This window comes from Phocoena sinus, chromosome 5 (genome assembly GCF_008692025.1).
Source record: "Phocoena sinus isolate mPhoSin1 chromosome 5, mPhoSin1.pri, whole genome shotgun sequence".
NCBI classification, from domain to species: domain Eukaryota; kingdom Metazoa; phylum Chordata; class Mammalia; order Artiodactyla; family Phocoenidae; genus Phocoena; species Phocoena sinus.
Window position 1 is genome coordinate 70430149 of NC_045767.1, and position 15896 is coordinate 70446044.

A 15896-nucleotide genomic window follows, 5' to 3' on the forward strand; every position below is an offset into this window, starting at 1 on the left:
CACCATATGTGCTAAACTGCTTTTTCTTAGATATTCCTTTTTTTTTTAAAGAGTATTATTAGCAACGTATTAACGTTTGTCATTCTCCTCTTGTAAATAAATTTTCTATTAAGAAGTGAAGCAATCAAAGCCTTTGCCTAATAACTTTGAGTTTATCATTGAAAACCCTTGGTAGGTACCATATAACTCATATAATTTGATTTTAAACAGAGAGGTGAAAAATGTATACTCATAAGATATATTTATTATCATCTATAACATTTGACAAATGAAATAGTGCCTTGAATCAGCTAGGCAGGAAGCAAGGCTACCTACCTTTTAATCACATGTATGATTAGGTCCTTATTCTGGCAGAACTTTCCCCTTAATCCTAGCCTGAGGCCAGAACTACCAAGCAGTACAGTCCCATTCTACAACATTCTCTATCTACTAATTCATGAAGGACTCAAAATTGTAACTAACCTAGGAGGCAGATCATTAAAAAATAATTCAATATAGACACCTCCAAAATCTGACCAAGATGTTAGATAATGTATTACTACATAGATTATGGTACAAATACATCCCCTAATATCATGCAACATTTAATGATATTTTTAAAAAGTAGTTAAGTGGAATAACAGTCATGATATAATAAGTAGAAAGACACAATGTTATAAAAATATGTATAATATTAATAGTATAACATTTGGGAAAACTATGTACATGAAGTTATTAAAATGGTAGTTAACAATGGTGACCACTGGATAATCATAATCTAGAATATTAATTTTTTCTTTTGCCTAAATGGAATTTCTAATTTTCCAATATTGGTCATGTATTTCTTTTATAATAAGGAAAAAATCCTATTTTAATGAAAGATTTTTAGAAATAAAATAGCATAGGGTCACCATTTGCAACTTAAAATATGTATGTGTTCATACACAGAACTTTCCGGGCCCTTCCTCTTCTGTATCGATCTAATTTGTTACTTTTTAGACATCTTCCCCACTAGGTTTTATACTTCTCCAAAGGAAAGAGGCCATATATATTCTAACTTAGTAGCCAATGTACCAACTTTTGCAATACAAGTCTTACATAAATAAAAGACAAATAAGACCATAAAATAAAAATTTAAATGTGTTTTTTTCAACTCGAGAAATAGTAAAATTATTTTAATAATTTTTGGAAGTTCAGAGGTTATTTTAATTTCTTTATTCTAAGAGCTTTAGCCTCCTATTCATGGGGCAAGTGAGCATTCTGGATCAAAGAAGTACAGAGTTGAAAATAATATTTATTTATAATTTTAAATTTTACCTCTGCTAGTGTTGAATCAAAACCTACCTAAATTCTATATTATTTTAAAATAAAGCCTGTGAAAAGAAATCGATTTTAGAGTATTTAATGAAAACAATAAATCTTAACATAATATGCAAAAGAAAAGAAATTAAGACTATGGCAACAAACTTTAAAATATTGTACAAACCAAACAAATAAACTTAATGTGTTTGCTGTTTCATAATTCCTAAAAATAATATAGCTGGCAAGGAGTGACCGTTTCCTGTTAATATAGTAAGAGGAAAAAACACGGTTAATTTGATATATGGAAGCTATGCTTGAGGCTTTATTTCCTTAAATCTGGAAGCAGCAGGAACAAAAAAGAGAGAAAAGGAAGGAGAGGAATGAGAGGGAAGAGAGGAGAGAGAGAAAAGCAGAGACAGAGACAAAGAGAGATGGAAAGATGAACCTAGGAACATTAGCACCTATTGTATGAACCATGCTGAAGAAATGTGCTCCTTGCAAGAAATTCATGGAGAAAAAAATTCTCTCTGAGCACCAGCTTTCTCAATATATCTAGAATGTTTAAACCCAAGTTATATGTCTAGGGAGTTTATTGTCAAAAACAAGTCTGATAAAATAAGGGAAAATAAAAAATATTAAACTTCAGTTCTCACCATTCTCAAATAGATTATTTAACTATACCTCACCCCCTATACACACATTTGATGTTTGGCCATTCCATTTGAATGACAGAACAAAATTTGGTTTCTGGGAAAATCTCTTATATCCCGTACTGTATTTCCATACAATAATGATTAGTGTTTATAACCTTCGTAGTTCCGTCTACGCTTTTAAAGAATATTTTTTCTTTTATAGGGAGCAGTTGGATTTTCCTTTTCTTGTAAAAGGAGTCTGAAAAGGGGCATTATTGTTAAATATTTCTATACTGGACAGAAAGAAAACAACTTGTCTTTTGCTAAATTAATTTAATTCTATTTGTGTACTGCTCTCCCCAGCATTGTCATCTCCAGCAGGTAGTTACTTTGGAGTCTAGCCCAGCTTGTGCCCTGGCTCCTTTCTAAGTTACCTTCCTCATAACTTGTGTTTTCATTCTTCATCCCTGTCTCCATTACCAAAACCAATCGCAATTTCACGCTGGAAGAATATATTCAGCTCCGGAAGCATATTCTAAGACCATGTGACCTCTGACCCTGGCAGTTAGGACGATATAAACTTAAGTTCTACAGACATGAAATGGGATCTTGTTCTTGAGCAAGTTTTTTATAGCTGTTTTTCTCTCTGGTCTGACACTTTCAAAATGCGTATATTGATAATCTCTTAAATATTGGACTATATAATGGTGTACCAGTTCCTATGAGTAAACCCATGTCCAAATTATACCTGGAATTTTCAATTATAACTGTTTTCTACTTACTCCCCTTGTGTTATATACCTATAATATCATCTTGGATTCTCTGGAGCTTTCATTGATTTTGACTTGATTCAGAGAATCGCTATAACCCTTGAACGTTGTATTTGCTACCAGAGGATAAGTGCAATTGTTTAATTATCCTGACACATTTACTTGAAAGAGTGAAAATACATAATCTCCTCAAAACCTGAAAAATTAAGAGGGTAAATACTTTAATTCCAGTCTAATAACCTCTATTAACATTTTTTGCCTTCAGTTTTGATTGTATATTTCTGTTCTGTTTACAATTAGATAGTTTTAATTAGAGATGCATAGTTGAACAGCCTCTTTCCAAGTTAATTTTTCAATCTTCATTAGTGCATCTGTTATTCACTTTGCACTTAAATTCTCAAAATAGAAATTATAGGAACGATCTATTTATTGACTGATTTATTCATTCTTTCAACATGCAATTATTAAATATCTATTTTTTGACAGTGGCACCAGGATTGAAGCCATTAATCTAACCCTGGATTTAAAAAGAAAAGAATAGAAAGACATATCCTATTGTAGAATGATATTGCTTTAGGTCTTATCAGTAATCTACAGATACTATTTTATGTAGCCAAGCTTAAAATGAAACAACCATTTTTCACCAAACAAAATTTTGCCTCATTTGAAAAAATAAAAACATTAAACCTATGTATTAATTTTGTTCCTTATCAGTAACTTAAGTTGTATGTGTAAAGAGGGAAAAAAACACTTGCTTGCTTAATTACACTCAAGTCTGCTTGCTTTATTACACTCACAGTCAAAGCAATTTTGTTCATTTTATAATAACTGAATTCTAATTTTCCTGCATTGTTTAGTTAAAATAGTCTTCTATGTAAACTGTTCCTTAATCCCTAGTATGACAATGCTTCTCTTTTAATAAACACTATCAAATATTCCACTGTTTTTTTTTCTTATACGTGCTTTAGTATCACCAATTTTAATAGTAATTTCACTTAATTAGCTTTATTAAAAAACTATCACTGTCCAAGGTTACAAGTGTCTAATTTGCCCCACTGGGAAAACTAAATATTTAATACCATGAAACTTTTATATAGGAAGATCATCATAGAAGCCTCTTGATAGCCATTCTTGTCAAAATATTTCTGGAATACAAATTCAGTCTTGAATTCTACTTCTTCTTTAATGACCACATTTTTCTTTAATGAATTCATTCAAATTGAAAACAAAAGCCCCAAATAAAACATATACAATGCAGAAAAATTTAGACTTCCACATGCCCAAATGGGCTTATCTAAGTATTGGTTAATTAGTGACTGAATATTTTATGATTTTTTTAAAGAGAAAATTAACATTTTAGTAAGGCATTACTTTATGAAATCTTATATTTGCATAACGTTAAATCAATACACACAGGTATATAGAATGTTTTATCTTTACAAAAACCAAGAGGTTGTATACAAATTTGTTTGGGGTAGAAGTAGTACTAAAACACTCTTTGAAACTTTCTCTTCCCTTGCTTTATCTTCATTTTCTTGCCAACTATGCTGTTTAATTTACTACCTCAATTTCATCTTTCAGGTCCTTAAATATATTGGGTTGGCCAAAAAGTGCCTTTGGTTTTTTAAGTCAAAATAAAAGGCACATTTTTCATTTTCACCAAGAACTTTATTGAACAATGTATTCGCCCTTTTGTTCCACTACCTTCTGCCATTTTCCAGGCAACTTCATTATTCCATTTTCCCAAAACTTTTAATCTTTTTGAGCAAAGAACTGTTCCAGGTGCCTTTTACAGTCTTCCAGAGAATTGAAATTTTTTCCAGAATTTTGTAAAGACCGAAATAAATGCAAATCTGAAGGTGCAGTCTCTGGTGAATATGGCAGAAGAATCAGAACTTCCCAGACAAGCTGTAACAGTTTTTGCCTGGTCATCAAAGAAACATGTGGTCTTGTGTTATCCAGATGGAAGATTATGCATTTTCTGTTGACTAATTCTGGATGCTTTTCGTCAAGTGCTGTTTTTAGTTGATCTAATTGGGAGCAGTACTTGTTGGAATTAATTGTTTGGTTTTCCAGAAAGAGCTCATAACAGAGGACTCCCTTCCAATCCCACCATATACACAACATCACCTTCTTTGGATGAAGACCAGCCTTTGGTGTGGTTGGTGGTGGTTCATTTCACTTGCCCCACCATCTCTTCTGTTCCACATTATTGTACAGTATCCACTTTTCATTGCCTGCAACAATTTGTTTTAAAAACGGAATGTTTTCATTACGTTTCTGTAGAGAATCACATGCAGAAATATGGTCAAGAAGGTTTTTTTCACTTAACTTATGTGGAACCCAAACATCAAAGTGATTAACATAACCAGGCTGGTGCAAATAATTTTCAATGCTTGACTTGGATATTTTGAGTATGTCGGCTGTCTCTCATGTGGTATAATGTTGATTGTTCTCAGTGAATGTCTTGATTTGATCCCTATCAACTTCAACTGGTCTACCCTACCGTGGGGCATTGTCCAGAGAGAAATCTCCAGCACGAAACTTCACAAACCACTTTTGACAGGTTTGTTCAGTCACAGCACCTTTTCCATACACTGCACAAATCTTTTTTTGCATTTCAGTTGTATTTTTACCTTTCTTGAAATAATAAAGCGTAATATGCCGAAAATGTTGCTGTTTTTCTTCCACCTTCAGTATTAAAATGGCTACACAAAAATTCATCAATTTGGTAAATTTTTTTTTAATGCATGCTGATATGAGAGCTGTCACAATACAATCTAACAAAATTGTTTCAAATTAAAGACAACTAAGAGCTACCAGAGCCATCTTACAGGAAAAAACAAACAAACATTTTGGCCAACCCAATATATGTTCCTCGAGGTCTGATATTTGTTTCTTTTTCCTTCTCTCTTTACTTTAACACTGCTTTTCCAATTCCTCGGAGGTTTAGCTAATCCCTGGTAAATATTTGCTCCAGCCCTTTCTCCTGACAGTTGGCTCCTATTTTCAGACTCTCAAATTCAACTTATCCCAAGCCAGTTCGTATTTATTTGCACTAAGGCAACAAAGATGTCCATTATGGTGTGGCCAAAATGCTGTCAGTATGGTAATCAATATAGGCAGCTGTGAAAGTTAATGACAATCATGTGAACATCACATTGAGTAAGAGAAAAACTGAGCATGGCTGTAATACTATAAGAATAAGCAGACACAGACAAGTATATAATGATGGTTATTCAGGCATAAAGTGGTTAAGATCACTAATAAAGAGACAATTTGTTGTGGTAATGAATAAATGAAGTTAGGGAGAAAAATCATCAAAGGGTTAGAGAATTATCTTTGCATGGTGCTATGGGCTAAATGGTGTCCTCCCAAAATTCATATGTTGAAGCCCTAACCCCCAGTACCTCAGAATGTGACTGTATTTGAAGATAGGGCCTTTAAATAGATGATTAAGTTAAAATGAGGTCTTTAGGGTGGACCCAAATCCAATCTGACTGCTGTCTTTATAGAAGGGGAAATTTGGATACACAAAGAGCACCAGGGAAACACATGCACTGAGGAAAGTCCATGTAATGACACAGTGAGAAGGTGGCCATCTGCAAGCCAAGGAGAAAGGCCTGAGAAGAAAGCAAAGTTGCTGACACCTTGATTTGGACTTCTGCCTTAAGAACTGGAGACGTAAATGTCTGTTGTTTCAGCCAGCAGTCTCTGGCACTTTGTTACGGCAGCCTGAGAGAGTAACACAGGTGACCAAACCAGAGGAGATGAACATAAAACATGATTGAGCTCATTGAATGGGACCAAGTAGTTTGACTCACAGAAATGGGATCATTAGGGTTTGGAACAGCACATTTTCAACCTATTTTAAATAATGTCTGTGGGTTATATTGGAGTTACTAATTATGTCTTTCAAATGGTAATGAAAACTATTTATTCTGTATATAAGAGATAAAGCATAGTTACAAACTTTTCCATTTTCCATCCTAAATGACCTTTCCTTGACATTTTCTCATATTCTCTCTTGCTCATATTTCTCTTTTACTCTCTTCCTTCTCTACCACCAAACTCTTACCTCATTCTCTTCTAAGTCAAGTTTCTCAAAGTAGTAGTTCATAAAATTAACCTGCATTCCCACTTACTCACCATCACCTTGAAATCCACACGGTTGCATGTCTATCACTGCAGAACCCATATTTCTAGCTCTGTGACAAGAAGTTGGATAGGAGACCAATTTTGAGGATGGAGGAGAGATGTACAATTCAGCTGTTATTCTTTTCTTTCTTTCACTTTTCCACTGAATTTCACCTAACAGAGATAACCAGTACCATATAACCAACACCAGTGGGCCCAATTTATTCCATTTATCACTGGATTCTCATGTATGTTGACAACTGGTTATTAGTTCCTTCTTTTCCATTCTCTTTTCTTCCTCAGATTATACAATATCATTTTCTCCCTGGTTCTTCTCCTACCCTCTGACTTTTCTGAGTATGTCCCTTTTCTGCATTTCTCTTTCTTCCACCTGTATTTTACATGCATTGACCTCATTATAAATACCATCTGATTCTCAAATCTGTGTTCCTCTTAATCTGCATCTTCTTGGATCATTTATTGAGGCTTTAAGCTATATTTTATGCTGCTTGTCCCTCTTCCCTCCCCAATTTACAATTATTTCCAGTCATAACTTCTTCCTGGAAATTAAAATCCAAATCATTACTGGACGGTTCCTCCTGAATGTGCCTTCAGCATCTGAGGGCACATATGGCTATATTTCCTATCTCAAAAAATGACTCTACCATCTGCAAAATCATCTCTATACCTTGGAGTCAGCCTATGCACAACCAACGAATCACTAATTGCACCTGTTGCCCAGAACTCATTCAGAATTAGTTATCAGAAATTATTCACATATTCTTTCTATTATTGTGGTATATATATACTCCAGAACTCTATGCCAGATAACTATTTTTAATATTCATTACTCACCATATTTATGGGATCAACTGGTCCAATGCTGTTTACGTAAACATCAGTTTCAATTACTGTGGGCCTCACTGCAAAATACCAATATAAAGAATGGTCAACTGGAAACAGAACTACCATACAACCCAGCAATCCCACTACTGGGCATATACCCTGAGAAAACCATAATTCAGAAAGAGTCATGTACCACAATGTTCATTGCAGCTCTATTTACAGTAGCCAGGACATGGAAGCAACCTAAGTGTCCATCAACAGATGAATGGATAAAGAAGATGTGGCACATATATACAATGGAATATTACTCAGCCATAAAAAGAAATGAAATTGAGTTATTCATAGTGACGTGGATGGACTTAGAGTCTGTCATGCAGAGTGAAGTAAGTCAGAAACAGGAAAACAAATACCATATGCTAACACATATATGTGGAATCTAAAAAGACATAAACAAAAACAAATGGTTCTGGAGAACCTAGGGGCAGGACAGGAATAAAGACACAGACATAGAGAATGGAGTTGAGGACACGGGGAGGGGGAAGGGTAAGCTGGGACAAAGTGAGAGAGGGCATGGACTTATATATACTACCAAATGTAAAATAGATAGCTAGTGGGAAGCAGCCGCATGGCACAGGGAGATCAGCTCAGTGCTTTGTGACCACCTAGAGGGGTGGGATAGAGAGGATGGGAGGGAGACAAGAGGGAGGAGATATGGGGATATATGTATATGTATAGCTGATTCACTTTGTTATAAAGCAGAAACTAACACACCATTGTAAAGCAATTATACTCCAATAAAGATGTTAAAAAAAAGAAAAAGAATGGTCAAAGATATAATCATAGGTTGTCTTAAATAAATCTCATTTAAATAAATCTTAATAACTATTACTATTTTACACTTTCAAGAATAAAACATTCTCATTATTAAATGAGGAAGCATAGCCCATTATATAAACACAACAACCTTTTCATTTTACAAATAAATTATGTAACTAAAAGTTACCATTTTTCACTAAAAACCTCCCAGTGTACAGACTAAAACTGTCTAAATCATCCATTAAAACTAAGGAAGTTTATTCAGTTAAAAATGCTACGTAATTTGCTCTGCAATAGTCATAGAATTTTAGGATTAGATGGATTTTAGAGCCTAAACATTGTTATGTTATCCTACTTAGTGCATATCATAATGTGCTAGCAAATGTTAACAAACTTGCTCTTGGACTGGGAGAAAACAAGCCCTGATTTGTACCGTTTGCTGATTTCAATGTTGTAAATACTCCCACAATGAATGATTTAAAGACACCAGTGTGAAGTCACTGAATACAGAGTCGGGACGATATATAATGAGTGGTTATTGTGAGCCAGTATAAGCTAGTTCTGGCACACACTAGAGCTTGAAACATAGTTATGATGATTAAAGGAGGTGATAGATCTGAAGCGTCTACATCCAGGTCTGATTCTTGTGAGGAGCTTCATTAAATTTGTTCACACCTCCTTCCTCTCTTGTTAACAAAATTCCTTTGGGTTGTTTATAGCTGGTTCCAGTGAAAGGTGTATTTTCATCTAATTCTTAGAATATATTGTACAGCCATCCCTGTGGACTTCATCTGTTGTGTTTTGTACATAACCATTTGTGTTTTCCAAGTTAGTGTTTAAATGGTATATGCTGTATTCTTATATTCTATCAAAATGTGCAGCACAGGTCAGCCTTTTAAATGTTAATCGAATGGTATGATTAACTACTATCTGCAATAGTGCATATTTGATTGTGATTTGGACTTTGAACATTTGTCAGGTATTTTTGACTTGCTATAATGAGATTTACCATAATGATGATAATTATACTCATGAGATTTTTTTGTTCACTATGAAAAACATTTTCACATAGTTTCTTTTTACTCCCTACCCGCCCCCCCGCCGCCCTATAAAGCATAAAGGGTTCATTTACTGATTCAGCAAATACTTGTTGAGGAATGCGTATAAAGGTTTCATAAAGAAGACAAGAAGGGAAAAAGACATTGTGAGAAGAAAATCTGTCATAGATCTCATGGAGATTTACATAGAGATAATGCAAATAAAATAAAGCAGAAAAACCACCTTGTACCCTGAAAGTTTCTATGCTAAAGTAAGTATGTTTCCAGTACTGTATACTCAGTTATCCTTTCTGGATAAGTTTATGTGATTTCCCTTTCTGGCCCAGTACTTACCACTCTTACAATACAGGCACTATATTAGACCTCGCAGGATGAACCCTCTCCTCTAGTACATAGCTGAATCTGCCTGTCTGAGTCCCTATCCTGTCTCAAGTCTCCCTATCTTAGTAACTTTTAGTCTGTCAGAGCTTCCAGGCTGGTAAGCTTCCATGGAAAACTTGAGGCATTTTGGAAAACAGTGCCTGTATTATTTAAAAACCATATTTATTTTTAATCTTTGAAATTATAAAAAGCCCTACACTTAGAAAGACATACAGTATTTATTTAGTTTGTTTTTCCTCAAGCAAATATTTTATTACATGACATACATATTTTCTTAGCTAGAAAAATAAATGGGATTTGTTAGAAATAGTTTTAGTATGCAAAACTATAGGTTTCTAGATTTACATGATACATGACAATGTAATTCGATCTAGTAGCCAACAATTAGATTTCTTAAATAAAAGTAGGTTCTATGACTTATAGAAGGTTATATAGCTTAACCTAAGCTGATGACTTCTGAGATGAGTTGCTTTAATCATTTGCCATTTATGTTTGACTAGCTATGAATTGTAACCAATAAATATCATATAATTAAGCTAATTATAACTAGATTTACAGAGTGGCTTTTATGAAAGTCAATTAATAACAATAGGTTTATTAGTTTCATTTAGTATATTTATTAACAGTTATAAGCAATTAAGTGCAATGTACCAGTCTTATCTGATTAGATTTTTTCAGTTCATCTGATAAATCAACAAAAACTGAGTGCCTGCTCTCTATTGCATGATACTTGGGGCTGAACACCGCTTATGACAAGAACTAAATGATTTTTTTTTAACATCTTTATTGGAGTATAATTGCTTCACAATGATGTCTTAGTTTCTGCTTTATAACAAAGTGAATCAGCTATACATATGCATACATCCCCATATCTCCTCCCTTTTGCATCTCCCTCCCACCCTCCTTATCCACAAAGCACTGAGCTGATCTCCCTGTGCTATGTGGCTGCTTCCCACTAGCTATCTATTTTACATTTGGTAGTATATGTAAGTCCATGCCACTCTCTCATTTCGTCCCAGCTTACCTTTCCCCCTCCCCGTGTCCTCAAGTCCATTCTCTACGTCTGCGTCTTTATTCCTGTTCTGCCCCTAGGTTCTCCAGAACCATTTGTTTTTGTTTTTGTTTTTTTTAGATTCCATATATATGTGTTAACATATGGTATTTGTTTTTCTCTTTCTGACTTACTTCACTCTGTATGACAGACTCTAGTTTCATCCACCTCACTACAAATAACTCAAAAAATAAATTACACTCAAACTCACTACAAACAATTTTGTTTCTTTTTATGGCTGAGTAATATTCTTGAGGACATTTTTATTTACAGGACATACTTTTCACATTTTACAGTAGAGAAAGATGTAGATATGAGTGATCTGTCCTGGTTTCTTGATAGCAACATTTCCTTAGCTAACTATAAGGCAAATATACGTATGTTACAAAAATATTAACTCTGGCATTAGGGCTTGAGCCACACTATTTCATGATGCGCATACATCAAGTTCTTCTGAGATGGGACAAAATATATATTACATCAGTAATTCCAGCGTAGAACATTGCTATTCACAGAAGATATTCAATAAATTACACAATGAACATATATTTGCAAACTATGAGCATTTTTTGAGTTGTTATGTGTATCATTTTATAACTTTGAGGTGCTATCATTTGATCCAATCCTTTAAACTTCATCCCCAAAACACGACGTAGAATAAACTTGAAAGTGGATTAAAATATTTCAGATTAATTTTGAAACTACAGCTAGTGCTTATATGCTTCAAAATATAAAAAGGAAAACAACAGAAATCTGTACTTGTTCCTTAATAATGACTTATTACTGCTTTCATTGATTCATGCTATGAACAATACTTTTGGGTGAAATCACTTAAAATACAGGATTCTTAGTAATTGAGTAAGTACTTTCTTGGCTTTATGATTTTCTCAGTAGAAGGTTGTCCAATTGCAGGATTTTAGTGATATTTAAAAAGGAAAACACCATACTTCAATTCAAAAGTAGGAAAATGAAGCTAAAAGAAAATTGCTATTCCAAGCTTATTAAATGATGTTTAGAAAGTGGGCACACTATGTTTAATTCATCAGTACACACAGAGATCAAAGATCTGTTTTTTGTGATAGTACAGCAATGACTTAGAAAAGCATGTACTGCCACAGAAAATTACATTTTTGATAGATAGAGGGAAGACAGGTAAAGATGACACTGAATTATTTTTGCAAGGCCTCTTTCTGTGCTGTGACTTCTAAGTACTTTGCTTTAAGTATCTCACCAGAATATAAGTAAACTCCTAGTGCAAGTGAGTATATAGAAATAGACATTCCAGGCAACTTAGTAATCCAGAAAATACAAAGAGGAAGGAAAAGAGAAAGAAAGAAAAAAACAGTGAGCTCAACATCGAGTTTCCAGGTAGTTAAGGCAAAACTGAAGAGAGCTCACTCTGGGTGGGTAATTGGTTATCAGTCAGAGGATATAAACTAAAATGAATTTTAAAAATATTTTCTTCATACTTATTTTTAACCATGCTGTATTCCAGTAGTCTAAGATATCTTTAGCATAATATGTAGCTTTTTGGTCACCTTGGATATTAAAATTAATTTAAGTCAGTCAAAAACTCTAATCCTGGAAAATAAGATTCATGGTCTTTTCTTACTGCCCCTAAATGGTATTAAAAAAGAAATAGTCCCACTGATCTGGATATTGCAGTTATACAGATTTTGAAAGAACTATGACTAATATGTCTTATTGCCCTAGAACAGACAGCAGGGGTTCTCAACACAAAGATGTCATATTTGGGTCCAGATGCTTCTTCCCAGGCCTTACTAACAAGGAATGTGAACTAACATTTGCCATCTCCTTCCCTAGGTTACATATGGACAAATAGACACTTGGATACACATGGAAGAAAAGGTAGATATGGATAAATAGATACTTGAGACTGTGCTGTCTAATACCTTAGCTAGTAGATACTAACACAGATGGCTAGAAAAGATACTAACATAAATTTTGGACAGAAAAGAATGCCTAAAAAGATCACTTTAATAATTATTCATATTTGTTTGTTTTCAAAATTTTATTGAAGTATATTTGATTTATACTATTGTGTTAGTTTCAGGTGTTCAGCATAGTGATTCAGTTACTTTTTTCTGATTATATTCCATTACAGATTATTACAAGATATTGATTACAATTTTCTGTGCTATATGGTAAATCCTTGTTGCTTATCTATTTTATACATTTTATGTGCAGTACTTTGTATCTGTTAATCCCATATTCCAATTTGTCCCTCCTCCCCTCTCTCTCCCCTTTAGTAACCATAAGTTTGTTTTCTATGCCTGTGAGTCTTTTTCTGTTTTGTATATAGAGTCTTTGTATTATTTTTTAGATTCCACATATAAGTGATATCACATAGTATTTGTCTTTCTCTGTCTTACATACTTCACTAAGTATAATATTCTCTAGGTCCATCCATGTTGCTGCAAATGGCAATATTTTGTTCCTTTTTATGGCTGAGTAATATTCCTTTATATATATATACATATATGTATATATATCATATATATATATATCTTATCTTCTTTAACTGATCTGTTGATGGGCACTTGGGTTGTGTCTATGTCTTGGCTATTATAAATAGTGCTGCTGTGAACACTGGGGCACATGTATCTTTTTGAATTAGGTTTTTGTTTTTTCTGGGTATGTACCAGGGAGTGTGATTGCTGGATCATATGGTAGTTCTATTTTTATTTTTTTAAGGAACCTCCATACTGTTCTCCATAGTGGAGGCACCAATTTGCATTCCCAACAACAGTGTACAATAGATCCCTTTTCTCCACACCTTCTCCAGCATTTATTATTTGTAGACTTTTTGATGATAACCATTCTGACAAGTGTGAGGTGATACCTCATTGTGGTTTTGATTTGCATTTCTCTAATAATTAGTGATATGAACATCTTTTCATCTGCCTCTTGGCCATCTGTATGTCTTCTTTGGAAAAATGTCTATATAGGTCTTCTGCCCATTTTTTGATTGGGTTGTTTATTTTTTCAATATTGAGTTGTATGTGCTGTTTGTATATTTTGGATATTAACTCCTTGTTGGTCGCATCATTTGCAAATATTTTCTCCCATCCCATAAGCTGTCTTTTCATTTTGTTGATGATTTCCTTTGCTGTGCAAAAGCTTTTGAGTTTAATTAGGTGCCATTTGTTTATTTTTGCTTTTATTTATTTTTCCTCGGGACACTGATCTAAGAAAATATTGCTACAATTTATGTCAGAGAATGTTTTGCCTATGTCTTTTCTAAGAGTTTTATGTTGTCATGTCTTATATTTAGGTCTTTAAGCCATTTTGAGTTTATTTTTGTATATGGTATGAGGGAGTGTTCAAATTTCATTGATTTACATGTAGCTGTCCAGCTTTCCCAACATCACTTTTTGGAGAGACTTAAGTCATTTGTTATGTATACTCTGAGATGAACAGATAAAATGCTACTCTGCACAGTATATATTACTACTTACATTTAAATAGAAATTAATTAAATTTAATTGAAATTTAGCCATACTAGCCACATTTCAAGTACTCAATAGTCAATAACCAATTTCAAGTATTCAATACTCACAAATGTATGACTGTTATTAATATACATAATATATATTAAGTATATGTAAATTTAATTATTTGGAATTTCTTCTTAGGAGAATGAAAAACTGCTTTCTTATTCTGTAGTTTAATGTCTCTTTAGACAGCAGACTTATCAACCTGCTTCCACTCTTACACCTGATCAGGGGAAAAGAAAGTTGGAGAGGAGATTTAAAGAAAGAGAAGCAATGGAGTATCTGCACACCCACTCTTTAGAATGTCTAGGATATTTTATTTTCTCGTGGGTACAATTCACATCAAAGGAAGATAACTGGACCAGAGGCATCTTACCAGTTTTTTGGCCACCAGCAGCACGTATCTCCAGACTAGATTGTTGATGAAAGGAGCTAAGGCAGGTGGAAGATATAGAGAAGCCTCTAGATTCCCCAGGTCAAGGAATTGAACAGTATAAAATGCCTATGAACAACAACATAAAGCATTTCTATTCTATTCCTACCCTCCTACCCTCACTATTTATATGTTTGCCTCTCCAAGTGTACCAAGGGCCATTTGGTGTTAACCCAAAAAGAAATAAAAACTAAGAAGACAAAAGTTTCAAACTGCACCCAATTAACTCCTCATATCTCCTGCATGTTCCCATCACTAGAAACTTAGAACAATTAAACAGATGGAATAAAAAAGAAGATTCTCCCCTTTTCACCCCAAGTCCCTGTCTAGTGGCACATGTCTATCATCTATCCTGGGAGAGAGATAGCTTTAAATCTATTGGGATAGTAATTTTTTAGATTAGATCAAACTATTTAAATCACTGAAATTGTTTGAAAAGCTGTAGACTCTACCTGAAAAGTTGTTAAGAAATAAAAAAGAAAACTCAACATAAAGTAATTAAAGCTTTACTAGAATTACAAAGCCTTTTAATGTTAATTTGTTATTAATTTCATAAGTCCTCAGTAAATTGATTAAATTTGTTTTCATAACTTATGAAGAAAAAAGATGTTAACACAAATTTTGGACAGAAAGGAATGCCTACAAATCATGTGGACAATTAACTAATTCATTGTGTATAATCTGAGATGCATGAAATCTGAGATGCAAGAAATGAAGAATATTCATATGAAGAAATACAAATGCTGCTATGCATGGTATAATTATCAAGGTACTTAGGACATGTCTCGTCTAATCTATTAAACGATGTGATGTCACAGATGTATATAGCATTTGAAAGTCCAAATCTCGATCTGAAATAATTTAGGTAAAATGCTAAATTCATGAAGTAGAACAACTTTCAAAATACTTACACATGAAATTAAAAGATTATACACGCAAAAAAAAAAAAAAAAGATTATACACGCTAGGTTCTATT

At 33.6% G+C, this 15896-nt stretch overlaps 1 protein-coding gene across 1 annotated transcript in view; it reads right to left on the reverse strand.

Moving 5' to 3' along the window:
• Positions 1–15896, reverse strand: part of GABRG1 (gamma-aminobutyric acid type A receptor subunit gamma1) — a 65268-nt gene that overhangs the window by 26689 nt on the left and 22683 nt on the right. Inside the window, exon 3 of the mRNA XM_032632726.1 lies at positions 7676–7743. Coding sequence (XP_032488617.1) covers positions 7676–7743 — 68 coding nt within the window. The remainder of the gene's footprint in view (positions 1–7675; positions 7744–15896) is intronic.